The following is a 15,532-nucleotide window of genomic DNA, read 5'->3' on the forward strand; positions in this document are numbered from 1 at the left end:
GCTGATTACCTTATTTATATTATGTTTAGGGTGACCAACTTGATATATATATATATATATATATATATGATATTAAAAGAGATGGAAAATACACAAAGAAAAACCTAGAAAATGAGGCATTTTGGAATTTTTTTGTAATTTTTTTTTATCATAGCGAAAATCTATAGCAACTATAATTGGACGTAACTCTCACATTAAAAGTGAACCACTATAAATGTTATTGTACTTTAACTTTTTGTATTGATTTATTGTCACTTTAAAAAAATATGATTGAGGTATTCTAATCTTAAGAGAAGTTACCTATATGAAGATCTCAAATGAAAAGATTGAGTAACGAGGGAGATTAATTATAAATTATCTTGAAGTGACTATAAAAAAGTTCATGATTCATTCAAATCTCGCTTTTTCTTTTGACCATGAGAAAGTCTGATTCGTTGAAATCTCACTTTCCATTATTTCATCATCTTCATGGATTGTTTAGTCTAATTGAAAAAGACGGTGGTTTTTCACGTCATAAATGTTTTTCACATTATTTTATTTTTTTGTCATAATTATGATTGATTAATAAAATATTGCCTCGAGTTGAATTGTAATAGTAAATTCATCTTAATATTCCTATAGTTGGTTGGAAACACTTGGAATTAGTTTTTAAAACAAAATTATTTACACCAGTATTATTTATCCAATCTTCTATTTATATGATTTTTCTTTTTATTCTCTTTCAAATTTCATATGTTATTTTATATGAACATATGAAAATTTACATGAAAAGTGATAAAATTTAATATGTTATAGATTTAATAAAAAATAAAGATTAATATTAATAAGTAAAAAAGAAAATAGAGAAAAAGTAAAAAGAAATGAAAAATGAAAAAAATAAAAAATAGATTTAATATTAATAAATGAATTTTATATGTTATTTTAAACTAATTTAACTTATTTAAGTCATTTAAATAAAAATTAAATAATCTAAAATATAAAAGTTTGTTACAAATTTTAATTATATTAGACCTTTTTATATATATATATTTTTATAATAAAACCAAACATGTTAAAAATTATTTTTAACAATCTTTTTTTTTTTTTTAACTTTCCAACAATTAAACATAACCTATTTGGAAAAAGTATAGCAATTAGTCTAATGGTAGATTATTTGTTTTCCAACTCAAATATAATTTTAAGCAAAAATGAATAATAAAATTAAACTAAAAAAAAAATGAAATTTCTGTAAATAGAATAGAAAAATAAATAATTATTATAATATAAAAATAATAAAAATATTATAATATTATAATGATAATAATAGTGTAAGGAAAGACACAGGATCTTCTGATCGTGCTGTCTGATTCAGCCTTCTGTTAGTGCGACGACTCGGCCATTCCAACCTCCTCCCGCTCCGCTCTTTATCTGTCTCTCTCTCTCTCTCTCTATTCGTATATTTCATCGCTGATTCTATAATTGTCATCTTCCTCGCCTTTTCTCTTTGTCTTCAACAAATGGATACTCACTTCTGAGGTGATTGTTTTAAATTTTAACATTTGCTTTTTCCTCATTACTTGCCCTTTTTTTGTTTTTTTCTGTTGATAATTAAAGTTTTTGTTCTGAATGTTTGTGGATTTATGTTTGGTTTACAGGAAAATGCGGGGAAATGAATAATAATAATTAGAACATGTTCCTTAGCTGAAATGGGTATGCGACCATCTGATTGGGAAATTGGGCTTTCATGTTCTGGGAATTTAGACTCTGGTAATATAAATCATGGGTATCGGTTATTTTTTTCTTTTCATTTCTGGTTTCTTGATTTTCTTTGCAACCAAATGGAGGGTCCTTCAATCTGTATTTCTGGTGTAGTCATGCTATGTTTTGTTCTTGGAAACAAAGAGGGAAAGAAAGGAAATATGATAAAGAATGGGTCCATATCTTGAGGCAATCTTGAGCAGTTTACTTTTGTTTTAATAATTTTTTGCTGCGAAACAAACCTGGGGTAAAGAAAGAAGGAGAGAAAACAAGCGGGCGTATATGAATATTTCCATTCTAGTGGATGGTGATCATCATATTATATATAGCACTGAAAGGTAGAAACACATAATCTAGAGCAGGATGCAGTAATAATGGTCGCTAGTGTGGGATTAGTTTTTGTATTTCATGTAATGACACTAACCATTTTGTATTTTGTTATTGTTGGTGAATTGTAACGATCGTGGCCAATTTTTGCAGTGACATCATTTATGATACAGATAAAACAAAATCGAGGAATGCAATTTCTAGGCGGTGAGTTCAAACATGTCCTATGTGTTTGTTGGGGCAGTTTCAAAATAGAAACTGTTGGATTTATGATTTAAATGGCAAAAAAATATTTATATGGGTATAGACTCAGATGCCACTATTATCTTTCTGGCAATCTTTTGTTTGTTTTCAGTAAATGGTTTTAAAAGAAACATTAGAAACTAATTGCATATGATAGTTACAGTTAGATTTTTCCAAGCATATGCTTTTGGATGAAAAGATGAATGGTGGGAACATGTCATTATCATAGCTTTGGGTAGTTTTTATTATTTCCTGTAGCTTGGTTTGATGAGAGATCCTATCATCATGTGCAGATTGGCTAGGTTAAGTGTCTGCTTGAGACATGTCATTGTAGCTGTCCTTACAGGAGGAGAAAATTTTTACAATGGCTTCAAGAGCAATATTGCAAAGGAAGAGGTATCTCTTCAATTCTCTGAATTTTCCCACTTGCTCAGTTAGAGGTTTTTCAAGTTTTGAGCATGGGGCATCATCTCAGCCTAATGAATCACGGGGTTTCATCTGGGCTACTAGCGTCCCACAATCAAATACTGATCCAAGAAGGAAAGGGTATTTTCTTTCTTTATCCAAAGAGGAATTATCAAGCTTTTCATCTTTAGGACTCCTTAGGCATAACATTTGTGGGATTTCAACTCTGGGCTGTGGAATTAGAAGAACGGATTTTATTTCGCTTCCGGGAACTGGGTGCGTGTCACAATATATACACTATGTTTCCACATTGACGGCAGGACAACCAAAATTGGATGGTGGTAATAATGAAAATGAAGAACAGGTTGCTAAACCAAAAAAGGAAGCCTCACCGGAGGAATGTGACCAAGCTGTTGAAGGTTTAAGTACAGTGAAAGCCAAAGCAAAAGCTAAGCAGTTGCAAGAATCCCAAATGGGTGTTAAATATGTAATAAAGAGAGTATGGGCTATGCTTTTGGGGATTGGTCCTGCTTTAAGAGCTGTTGCTTCTATGAGCAGGTTAAGTTTGTTTTTGTGCCTTTTTTCCTTTCTATTTTTAACGTTGTCATCTTGTTATGTTGGAATAAAGAAACTCCTCTGTAACATTCTTTATATTCTGTTCTTTCATTCAGGGAGGACTGGGCTAAGAAGCTTAGCCATTGGAAAGATGAATTTAAATCTACAATGCAACACTATTGGCTGGGCACAAAACTACTCTGGGCTGATGTTAGGATAAGCTTGAGGTTATTGTTGAAACTTGCTGGTGGGAAGAGTCTTTCTAGGAGGGAGAGGCAACAACTTACGCGAACTACAGCTGATATTTTCAGGCTAGTTCCTTTTGCAGTTTTTATTATAGTTCCATTCATGGAGTTTTTGCTGCCAGTATTCCTGAAATTGTTTCCAAACATGTTGCCATCAACCTTCCAGGACAAGATGAAAGAACAGGTAATACTTGTGATAGTCATGTTCCCTTTTGTAAGTATAGTCAGTTAGTTGTGTAAGATTAAATTTTGCCTCTCTAATCTCGCAGAGGGGGATTTAGCTAATGTGATCTCATAGATTTCCATATTGGAAAGATATTTGTGAAAGTTCAATAGATGGCTTCGCCAAAATATTGATGTTGCTAGAGATTTGAGATGTCCTTTCTTTTGGTTTCCGCAATTAGCTAAGTGAGCAACTGGTTTCCTTTGGAGGGGTTTCTAACCCCCTAAGTTCTATAGAGTTTGGGAATATAAATTATTTCTCCCTTTATTTACCTGCAGCATATTCAATTATCTTTTGGAGTAGTTGAAACTTACTTTCCTTGTTTTTGATAATAAATTCTTTTAAGTGAGAAATAAATTATAATTAGATTTCTAGCTTTTTCAAAGTTGTCAATGTATTTAGAAGATTCAGATTTGTTAAGAAATTTATGATTTCATATAGGAATTATTGCCTTCCTTTTGTAAATTATCACAAGATTTTTTCTATTAAGCTTTGGAAATGTTTAACGGGGTTGTGTGATTGACTGACTTATTTTTCAGAGCCAAACAGGTGGAGAAAAAAAAAACATTCTGGTACATATAATAGCAAATTAGCTGTTCAAATTTGCAAGAAATGTGGAGCATAACTATTGAGTGGTGGTATGAAGATACGGAGAGAATAGTCAAGGAAAGCCTAAGGCATGAGACAAGTGGATCAGAAAACCAATTTGGTTTTTATCTAAGGAGATTAGCATCGAAGCTAGTTACTTGGTTTATGGAAATGCTCAGAAATAAGAAGAAAAATGGACCTTACATGATTTTAATTGACTTAGAAATAAGTGGATTGAGCCTCTAAAGAGATATTGTGGTGGGTTGCCTCTAAAGTGATTGGACCTTTTAACTTACATATGTACATGATCAAGGGCACATGTGATGGAGACATAGTTGGTTTGATTAATTGACAGTGACAAGCCAACTCCAAATTATGGTAGGATTATATCAATGTTTGGGACTGAGCCTCGTATCTTTTTTCATTAATTATCAATGAACTTAGCAGGCATATCCAGATGGTTTACTAGTTGATGAACCGGAATAGGGTTTGATTATAAGTTAGAACTGTGAAGGGCAGCTTTATAATGAGGTTTTAGGATGGATAGGACCAGAATGCAGTATCTGAATGTAACTCTAGTAAAGCTGCTAGAAGTGACAGGTTGTTAGATATACCAAAAAGTGTCTGCTTTTGTTATTTGGTCAATCATTGATTATTCAAGGGAGATCAAAGAGGGTATCATACATGGAACTAGAGTAGGATGGTTAAATTTCAAAAGTCCTTTTGGAATGCTGTTTTTAAGTAGTGACCACCGATTACAATTGGGAGATCAAAGCTTGAATTTTTTATATGCTGAAAGCTTATGGTCTTAATAGAGTTAAAACAATTATGCTTTTGGAATGTTTCTATAATTCTGTGATCCATTTTTTGTTTAGTCTATCGGTTATGAGTCAAATCTCTTTTGTGCAACGTCTTTTAGCACAATTCACTTTTTCATAATTGGAAGGTTCTGTTAAAGTTAAGTGGGAAACATCGTTTAGCAGAATTCTCTTTTGCAGAGTCATATTTCTCAAGCAGAGTTTTTGGTACTTAATTCAGATGCTCAATGTGTAGGAAGCACTGAAAAGGAAGCTAAATGCAAGAATAGAATATGCCAAGTTTCTTCAGGATACGGTAAAAGAAATGGCAAAGGAAGTTCAGAACTCACACAGTGGTGAAATTAAGAAAACAGCAGAAGATCTTGATCAATTTATGAACAAGGTATGTAATTTTTCTTATTCCTAACAAGAAAGAACTATCTTGTGTTTCATTATTCCCCTTGTTTAGGATTCTCTACAGTTTGATATTTATTAGCCATTCAAACAGGTTAGAACGGGTGCTGGCGTTTCTAATGATGAAATTTTAGGCTTTGCCAAGTTGTTCAATGATGAGCTTACTCTGGATAATATCAGCAGGTTTGTGTTGCTTTTACTCATCCTGTGCATTTGGGTTTAACCCCTTTACAGCATTCCATTCTTTTATCTGCTTACCTGAAAGAAAGGTTGATGTTGCTTTTACTGCTTCACTATTTGCAATTTATTTTCATCATGTAGTTTTGTGGCTATCTTGCTCACCAAGTGACCTAATTCCTTTCTTCTTCTTCTTCCTCCTCTTCCCCCACAATATATATATATTTTTTTTTCTTTTTGTTTTCTCTTTTTGAAAAAAACTACCTACTTGGGTTGTTAAATACAGGCCTCGGTTGGTAAATATGTGCAAGTATATGGGTATCAGCCCATATGGAACTGATGCGTATTTACGTTATATGCTTCGGAAAAGACTTCAATGGTATGTTATATCTTTTCCACTCCAAGTAAAATGTTTGCTTTACTGTTTCTCAAGTAATCGATATATGCAGTATATTATTTCTTGCTTCTTTAATATCCTTGGCTTGTCTCCTTCAAATTAGTTTTTGTGGTGGTGGGGGGTGGTTGCAGATTTTCATAGAAGGTTCTCTGTAATAGTTGTAGGAGGCTGGATTTGCAGCAGGATTGGAAGCAACCTCCTTTGGGTGTGCTAAAGTTCACCTTTGATGGATTTTGGCAGTCCCAGAGAAATGATTGTATGAGGTGTTTCCAGAGATCACAGGACCGTGAAGGATATCTCTTCCTTCTCTGTACTCATATTTTATTTTTTAACTATCAAAAGAGAATAATAGTTTTTTTTGGGATCAGTCAAATGATTTTTCCATAGAATTTGACTATTTTAGCTCTTTTGAAAGATATGAGGTGTTATGTGGGGCCTTTTTGGAGATATGCTCACTTGACGAAGAGAATTTTAGACAATTAATTTTCCTAAAAGCCTTAATGTGAGCCTACAATGTATATGTACACTCCAACACCCTCCCTAATGGGTAGCCTCGTTTTGAGCTTACATGTGGACTTAACAAAGTGGGGAAATAAACATGCGGTGAGGTTCGAACACATAACCTCCCGTCAAACAAGTCTCTAATACCATGTTAGTCAGAACAAATCCCGCAATATATTCTTTGAATAAGAATTGTATATGAGAAAATAAAGGCTAATCTTAAAAGAGAAAGACACCCAAGAGGGGGGGTGAATTGAGTTTTTAAAAAATTCTTTTTAAACACAACAAATTTAAGCACAAGAGAAGCAAATATAAAGAGACAAGGTTAGAGAAATCAAACTCAGATTTTATAGTGGTTCGACATTTCCTTGTCTACGTCCCACTCTCCTCAAGCTCCTAATCGATTGAGGGTTCCACTAACTTGAAGTTTCAACCAAGCTTCTAATCACCTTTACACTTGGATTCCGGCTCCAATGGGTTCTTACACAATCTCTTCAAGTTTTAACTCACTTGAAGGCTTTAACACTCAATTAACAAGTATGAATCTCTCAACCTAGCTCAACAATAGCTCAAATACAACTCAAGGTTAGGATGAATCATAAAGGTACACTAAAGAGTATGCAAATGGAGATTTAATGCACCAAGAAAAGAATGAGAGCTTTTAAGGCAAGAACAAGTGGGTAAACAAATAAATACAGGTGTTCTCTTGCTCATAAATGAAGTGGAGCTCTCTATTTATAGGTTTCTAACCTCGGGAACCAAAAAGAATCAAAAAGCAGTCTCGATCGGTCGAGCTGGGGGTCGATCGGTATACTAGCTGTTGGAACATTTAATGTTTGGTAGGTGATCGTTACCCTCGATCGGGAAGGCAAATCCCTCGACAGGGAAAGAAAGGTTATTGGAAGAGAGAGAGTGTTTTTTGCACCTCTCGATCGGACCTCGACCAGGAAGGGGAAAACCGGTCGACCGGTACCCTAGCCAGTTGAGTTGGATTGGCCAGTGCCTCGACCGGTTCACCATTTGTGGCCCGAAAACCTATCTTTTTCTGGTCTTTTTGCTTCTAGTACTTAAGGCAAAGTCTTTAGGTAAAATTATATGTCAATTTTGAAATGTTTTGCCTAAGGTTCATTTGATAGATCTCGGATTTTGATGGAAATGTAACTTTAAAGCATAACCGAGTTTTTCAAAGATGCATGGAATGATGTGTAAATTCCAAGTGTATCCATGCATTTATCTTACATATGTTTTTTATGATTAAATGTCTTCCAAAAGTTTTGATCTTGCATCTATTAGGTCATTTGATGAATTTCCATATTAACACCTAAAATTCTTTATAATTCAAATCAATTAGTAACTTAACCATGGTTCATCAAAACATGATTAGGAGAACCCTTGGGCTAACAGTATACAATATATAGAGTTGTTACCAAATCAGGCCAAGATTCTACAACCATTTCTATCTATAATACAACTGTCCTATAATGAATAATAGTTCACTAATTTAACAACTAATTATTATGAAGATATATGGTAACAGAATAACAATCAATCATACCCCTATAATTAAGGAATTGCGCTGATTTCTAGCAGAAAATTCTTGTTCACTTCAGTCAGGTGGGGGCTAGAGATGTTCTGATCATACAAATTTGCTAAGAAAGCAGATCTCCTAAGTGAAGGAGTTTCTATTGGATTGCATTTCAAAATTCATTTTTCTAATATGACATATTTTGGGCCGACAAGAGGCTCCAACTAATTGAATGCATCATGGCACCTTCATAGAGGTTTTAAGGAGTTGTATCATATTATATGGTTATTTCTGGTTCAAGGAATTAGGATGGAAATTGGGCATCAAGGGTGCATTTATTCTCCTTTTCCAGTTGGTTGTTTCTTTTGTAAGCTTGGGTGATTCTTGTAAGTGTCAGCTTTGGCTTTTATTACTTCTAAACTCACTCAACTGTTTTCATTACTGGTTCTCATATTGGGGCTTAGGGGAACACCTCATTTTGGATAGGTGAATAACTTGTGAATTTTTGGATTATTGCTTTCTAATGGTCTCATTTTTATTTTCTTTTAATAGGAAAATTAAATAAATATTAAAATAATAAGAGTGCCTAACAAAAAAGCAGACACAACCCAAGTACACAGAAGGTATGCATGGTTTGCAAAGGTCTAAAAGAAAAGAGAGAAGAAAAAATTCTTTGTTAACTTGTCCCTAGCTATTTACAAACTCCAGTATAGAGAAGTTAGTAAATTCCATCTTGCTACCAGACCAAAGAAACAAGGACTTTAAAAGCAAATATTTTACACCAACAATCAACCTCTTCACTCCTTCAAAAATTTTTCTTCTTGTACTCTCTCCAAATTTCCAAAACTAACATTAAGGGGTTGAACTTCAAACCTACTTGCGATCATCTCCAGCCAAACAACCATGGCACATGAGAACTCTTCTCTTTTTGAATGAGGAATAATCCATAACATGCCAAACCAGGAAATACTAAAGCCCAGCAAGTAGAAACACTTCTAGAATGGGTATGGGTATGCCCTCTACTGATTCTTCATCTTGTTTATGCAAGCAACACCAATTAACCATACTCTAACCTTCTTCATAAGTTGGTCAATTGTAAGAACTTTTTCCCATGCCACCTCCCACCCAAAAAAACTGACCTTGCCGGGTGCCCTTGGAATCCAAATTTCTTTAGCAAGGAAGATTCATGACTCATGTAACATCAGAGGCTTAAATAGGACTTGACCCAAAACTTCCTTATCTTTGACATCCTCAATACCAACTTATGTGCAACTCCAGCATCCATGATAATAGTGTCCACCAGCTCTGGTAAGTTCTCCACCAAAGCCAACTTCCAATCCATGAAAAACCTCCTAAAAAATTAGGAAACCAACTACCTTGAAGCTCCTCCCTCTCATCCTCGATGAAATAGTCACATTTAAGTTGGGATTTTTTAACCATCTTGAAGAATTTTGTTGCCTTTTGTCTGCTGAAGGATGCGAGAAAAGTTTATGTTCCCTTTCTTTCTTTCTTGAAAAGAAGTAAGGAATCTGTAGGTTTTTTAGATGATTGTTTTGAATTTGCCCATAATAAAACATTGAATTATTTGGTTTTTTCAGGATCAAGAATGATGATAGGATGATTCAAGCAGAGGGCGTGGAGTCCCTTTCAGAAGCAGAGCTTCACCAAGCCTGTAGAGATCGAGGCTTACTTGGTTTACTTTCAGTGGAAGAGATGCGGCAGCAGGTTTTTGCTCAATCCTATAGTTTATATTTTTCTTTCTACTGACTAATAGAAGAACTTGCACTCTACATAGTTGACATTGTAGTTTTATTTTATTTTTTATCAGAAACAAATATTGTATTCATTTTTAATTAGTACAATCACTATAGTTGCACACAATATTCCTGCATATATGTTTGTTACAAGGTGTTATTTTTTGTTCTTATTTCAACAGCCATGAATTTGAAAATGCAAATGATGTGGTTAAAATTTAGAAATTGGATCCAATCACCCTCTATCTTCTAAGGTGCACACAGATTGTTTTATTGGTTAAAAGGTTGCAGGGTTCTAGGAGACAGGTAGGAAGGCCCAACCTCTTTATTAGATTTTATAGAATGGGTGGGCTCTTCTTTTTAAAGTTGATTTTCTATGATGCTTCTGAGGACCAATTGGCTCACCTAAGCTGGGTGTTGATGTGGTTTGAATTCATTTCTAGTTTAAGGATTATTCTGGATAAAAGTGAGATCATTCCAGTGGGGAGGGTGGAGAATCTAAAGGTGCTGACACTTGAGCTTGGGTGTAAGGTGGGGAAGCTCCTGTCTGTATATTTAGGGCTACCTCTGGGTGCACCTCATAAATCAGTAGCAGTGTGGGATGGAATGGAGGAAAGGCTTTGGAGGAGATTAACACTTTGGAAAAGACAATATATTTCTAAAGGAGAGAGACTCACTCTCATTCGAAGCACTTTGTCTAACATGCCTATTTACTATATGTCAATTTTGCGTATGCCTAGATCGGTTAGATTGAGACTTGAGCAAATCCAAAGGGATTTACTTTGGGGTGGGGGAGCTTTGGAGAGGAAGATTCATCTTGTTAAACGGCTAGTTGTTTGCTCGGATAAAAGTAAAAGCGGTTTGGGGGTAAAATGTTTCTCTACTCTTAATAGAGCTCTTTTGGATGAATGGAGTTGACGCTTTATAGTAGAAAATGAGGCTCTTTGGTATCAAGTTATTAGTAGGAAGTTTGGAGTGGAAGAAGGGGGGTGGTATACTCGGGAAGGTAGAAAGGGTTTTGGTGTGGGGTTGTGGAAGGAGATTAGAAAGGAAGGTTCTCAGTTGAGCAACTACATTGGGTTTTCCGTGGGTAATGGAAGTAGAATCAGATTTTGGTTAGACCCTTGGTGTGGTGGTGAGGCTTTGTGCAACTCTTTCCCCTCTTTGTTTGCTTTGGTGGTTTCTAAAGAGGAGTGGGACTCTTCGGTTGAGGAGAGGAGTTGGAGTCCTCATTTTTTTAGGGCTTTCAATGATTGGGAGGTAGTCTTGGTGGAGCAGTTGCTCTTGACAATACAAGGAATTAGAGTTAGTGCAGATTTGGAGAATAGGGTGATGGAAAATGGGTTTTTCACAGTTGAGTCTCTTTATAGTGCTAAGGAACCGGGAAGTACAGTCCGGTTTCCAAGAAAAATAATTTGGAGCCCTTGTGTTCCTTCAAGAGTAGGTTTTTTTTTGCTTGGGAAGCCTCTTAGGGGAAAGTTTTAACTTTGGATCAACTCAAAAGGAGGGGTTGGTCCCTTGCCAATAGATGTTTCTTTTGTCTACCCGAAGAAGAGTCTACTAATCACATCTTAATTCACTACACGAAGGCTAAAGTTTTGTGGGAGTTATTATTTGCTCTCTTTGGGGTGACTTGGGTTCTCCCTTGTTCGGTAAGGGAAGACTCTCCTTGGTTGGTTTGGGTCCTTTGTGGGCAAGAAGCGCAAAAAAGCTTTGAAGCTGGCTCCTTTATGTCTTTTTTGGGCGGTGTGGAAAGAAAGAAATAGGATAGCATTTGACAATGAAGAGTTTTCAGTTCATAGATTGAAGTATTCTTTTGTATGTAGTTTATGGTCTTAGACAATGTTGTATATAGATGTTTGCCCTTTATCTTTAATCGACTTTTTTGATTGGTTGGGCTCTAGGTAAGGGCGGGTGAGGTTTTTGTTTTTCCTCCTGTTTTGCTCTTTTTTGCCTTTTGGCACCTACTGTATACTTCTTGTATGCCTTGGGTTGCTTTCCCGGTTCCTCTTTCTAATTAATATACTCTCTACTGTGTTTATCCATAAAAAAAAAAAAAAAAAAAAAAAAAAAAGCTGGTTTTTTGTTTCTCACTTGCATACTTCCGGCATACCTTATTTGCCACTTTAGTTTGGCATCCTTTATATATTTATTAATATACATACTCTTATTTGCCTATCAAAAAAAAGAAAGGTTGCAGGGTGCATATAACGTGCAGTAAGGACTACCAGCTTGGTTTGATATCATTCCTAGTGGAGGTTTGGGCTTGGCTTACTAAGATTATACAGAAGCTGCAGCTTATATCACTGCAAATATGGTCAACTCAACCACTTCTTCAGATTATTAAGTCACTGAACCTACAAGCTATAAGTATATTGATGCTGCAGAAATTTAATCCGCCAGAAACCTAGAAATATCCAACATGTATAAGACACAAAAGATATGATGGAGCTCAGATCATTTTGCCACAAGTTATACTTGCTATACTTAATAAACCTATCTCAGGATTTGGGCTTGGCTTGCAATCCTTAGGACAGGATTCAGGCTTGTCTCATAGTGAGTCAAGCTGGTTCAAACATGTTAACAGCCCTGGGAAGATTGATCATGTAAACATCGACTGTTTTGGAAGAAAGAAGTGCCTGCACAAGGTTGTGTGAAGTACCTTGACTGCATGATGTTGATTAAGGAAGAAGCTTTAGGTTGCTACTCTCATGTTAATTTGGACTATATGGCAAGAGAGAAATGGGAGGATTTTTAAGAATAAATGGAGTATTTTGGAGGCAATGTGAGACTTAATCCACTTTTCCTCTTTTCTCCAAGCATTAGCTAGTGTAACAATTTTGGGGGCCCTTGGAGCATTATGCTGCTAGACTGGAACTTAGTATGCAGATCTACTAGGTTAGTTGAGGAGAGACTCCCCACATGGATGTTTCCTCCAATGCGTCAAGTTGAATTTTGATGGATACTCTTTAGGTATCCTAGGATAGTTGGGATAGGAGGAACACTTTTGGATCATCATGGAACATTAGTAAGAGCATTCTCTTGGAATGTTGGGGTCGATCTAGCCATTGAGGCAGAGATATTAACCTTGTTGCAAGGTCTAAAGTTTGTTAAAACTGACGGGTTTATCCAATCTTCTAGTAGGATGGCTATGCAAAGGTTTTATATTACTCTAGAATTAGGCGCTCCCTCTTTTGGGTTCCTTAGGCAGCTACCCAAGCTTTTGAGTTTATTTATTATCACTTTGAGTTATGCATTTCCATCAATATCTAGAGTAGATAGCTTTTTCTCACTTTGATTCGAGTTATGTAGTGGTTGTGCTTAAAGGAAGAATTTCTCATCATTCTTTGTATTTACTTATGCCATGGTTATAAATTGTTTGTTTCTAATAAAAATAAATAAATAAAATTTAAAGTTTTTCAATAGTTGTTTTTGACACTTAGGGTTGAGGGAGACGCAAAAGCTAGCTCTTGGTAGAAATTGAAAAGAAATTTTGATTGGGATTGTTATGTTTAATTAGGAGGTCTTTGTAAGAAGTTCTATAGTCAAGTTAATGATCTTAGGGGATGTTTAATAAAAGAGCTAACTACTTACAAATGGAAAAAATGGTAGGTCCCATTTTTTAAGTATGTTTGATAACATAAATTTTAAACCACTTAAAACCAAACACCACCCAAAAACCACTGAATTTGTTTAGTAAAAAGGATTTGACTAACCACTTATGGGAATATACATACCGTGTAAATTTTAAAATTTTACAACTTTCTAATTCCATATTATCTTTTTTTTTTAAATAAGGCTTTTATTACTAAATAATTTTATACTAAAATGTGTCTTCTTTTAAATCAAGTTTTTTAATTTGCAATAAAATTAAAATTCTAAAATGCTCCTCAGGCCACAACCCAATGATAAAGGCTAGTGCCAAGTTGTGTAGAAGAGGTGCACTATCTCAGGTTCCATTCTTTAAACTCTTGGATTACTTGGTGCTAGCTATAGTTGACGTAATCAATCACCCTAGGGTTTGTTAACCATGGTTGGGACCAAAGGACCTTGCCAAGGTGAGGTTCCCTGGTTATCAAATAAATAAATAATAATAAAAATAAAATTCTAGAAAACCCTATTTTTGTTGATTGGGAATTATATTAAATCAAACTCTATTTTTAATTGATTTATGTTTAAATTGAATTTCGTTTAAAATAAAATCCTTTGTTTTAGGTATTTAATATAATAAATAAATTCTACTTATTTCATTTATGAAAACTATTTTTTCATCCAAGGGTTAATGAAAAAAATTGAAAATTACAATTACATTATTTGAATGATTTTCATAAAAAAATGATGATGAAATAAATTACATTATTTTTATTTATTATGAACTATTTATGTTATATAAGATATTTTTCTTTTATGTAGTAATATTTGACTCTATAATTTATTTTCAGTGGTTTTCTTATTATATATTACTTTAAAAAAAAATACTATATTAGATTATCAGAAAATTTGAAGAAAAGAAATTAAAAAGAAAAAAGTGAATAAAACTTCTTTTAGTTAGTTATTTATGGAAAATTGAGGAGAAATAAAATTAAATTGTTAACAAATTGGCTTCCTCAACCTTTCCTTATTTCCTTTTAAGGAAAATATTTTTTAAAATTTTTCATAATACTTTTTTTCTCTCTCTCATTTTCTATGTCGTCCAAATTGAGAAGAATGACTTTCTTTAAATTAAAATTGAACTTCTTTTAAATTATAGTCTTTATATATAAAATGAAACTAAAATTATAATTAAAAACTTTATTTAATTAATTTTATTCATGCAATTAAAATCTTGAAATTAAGAGAGTATCGGATGAAGGTTTGATACCAATGCTTTTCTTAGTGCAAGGTAACTACCCAGAAAATTCTTAAATACTTGTACCTACTTCTTGAAGTAAATGATGATTAAAATATAATCGTTACATTTCTGTAGAATAAAAACTGACAATGTTTTTTTATATTTTTAATAATAACAGGTAAAATTGTATTATTAAATAAAGATTTAACCACTTCACTTAAACAACATATTTTTATCTCCATGAGGTATTGGGTACAATGCTTAAATTGTCAAAGGGTATCATATAATAAGTATAAGATTACATTTGTACAAAAGGAATAATTTTCAGACTTCAGTTGTTTCTATTATCAAATGTGAATTCAACACTTAAGCCTAAGATAATACCAAATGTTTTTCACTTTTACCAATTCAGCACTTATAATTTTAGCCCTAGGTTTTTCATTACTTAATTTTCAATTTTATTAAACACCACCTTAGTCTTTTTGTAGGATTTTATAGGTATGGTCTAGCCGAGAAAACCCGTTTTGTTTGACACCAATTATGTGAAAAATCACTATCTTTTGAATGGAGCTAAATAAAAGTATAATTGATTTCTTGAGAAGGCTGACAACAACATTCTTCTACAAATTCTACTTACAAATCTATTTTCTCAAACTTAAGTAGTAATGATTTCTTTAGAGGGCTGACAACAACATTCTTCTACAAATTCTACTTACAAATTTATTTCTCAAACTTAATTAAGTCATTAGGTACTAAACCTTTTATAGGGGTTAACATGTTTCTATTTCAATTTTCTTGTGTTTTCTAGTAATA

General features: G+C 33.8%; 1 protein-coding gene across 5 annotated transcripts in view; it reads left to right on the plus strand.

Moving 5' to 3' along the window:
• Positions 1-1,317: 1,317 nt before the first annotated feature.
• Positions 1,318-15,532, plus strand: part of LOC100853162 (uncharacterized) — a 30,384-nt gene continuing 16,169 nt past the window's right edge. For 2 of the 5 annotated variants that reach the window (XR_009466199.1, XM_059738397.1), the window contains exons 1-9: positions 1,318-1,515; positions 1,635-1,746; positions 2,218-2,271; positions 2,601-3,270; positions 3,384-3,696; positions 5,377-5,523; positions 5,629-5,717; positions 5,998-6,090; positions 9,733-9,859. Coding sequence is in view for 2 of the 5 variants with exons in the window: in XM_059738397.1 (XP_059594380.1) it covers positions 2,672-3,270; positions 3,384-3,696; positions 5,377-5,523; positions 5,629-5,717; positions 5,998-6,090; positions 9,733-9,859 (1,368 nt within the window). In the remaining 3 variants the exon portion in view is untranslated. The remainder of the gene's footprint in view (positions 1,516-1,634; positions 1,747-2,217; positions 2,272-2,600; positions 3,271-3,383; positions 3,697-5,376; positions 5,524-5,628; positions 5,718-5,997; positions 6,091-9,732; positions 9,860-15,532) is intronic. The other 3 variants (XR_009466200.1, XM_059738398.1, XR_009466201.1) reach the window with 2 other exon arrangements.

Source organism: Vitis vinifera, chromosome 7 (assembly GCF_030704535.1).
Source record: "Vitis vinifera cultivar Pinot Noir 40024 chromosome 7, ASM3070453v1".
NCBI lineage: Eukaryota > Viridiplantae > Streptophyta > Magnoliopsida > Vitales > Vitaceae > Vitis > Vitis vinifera.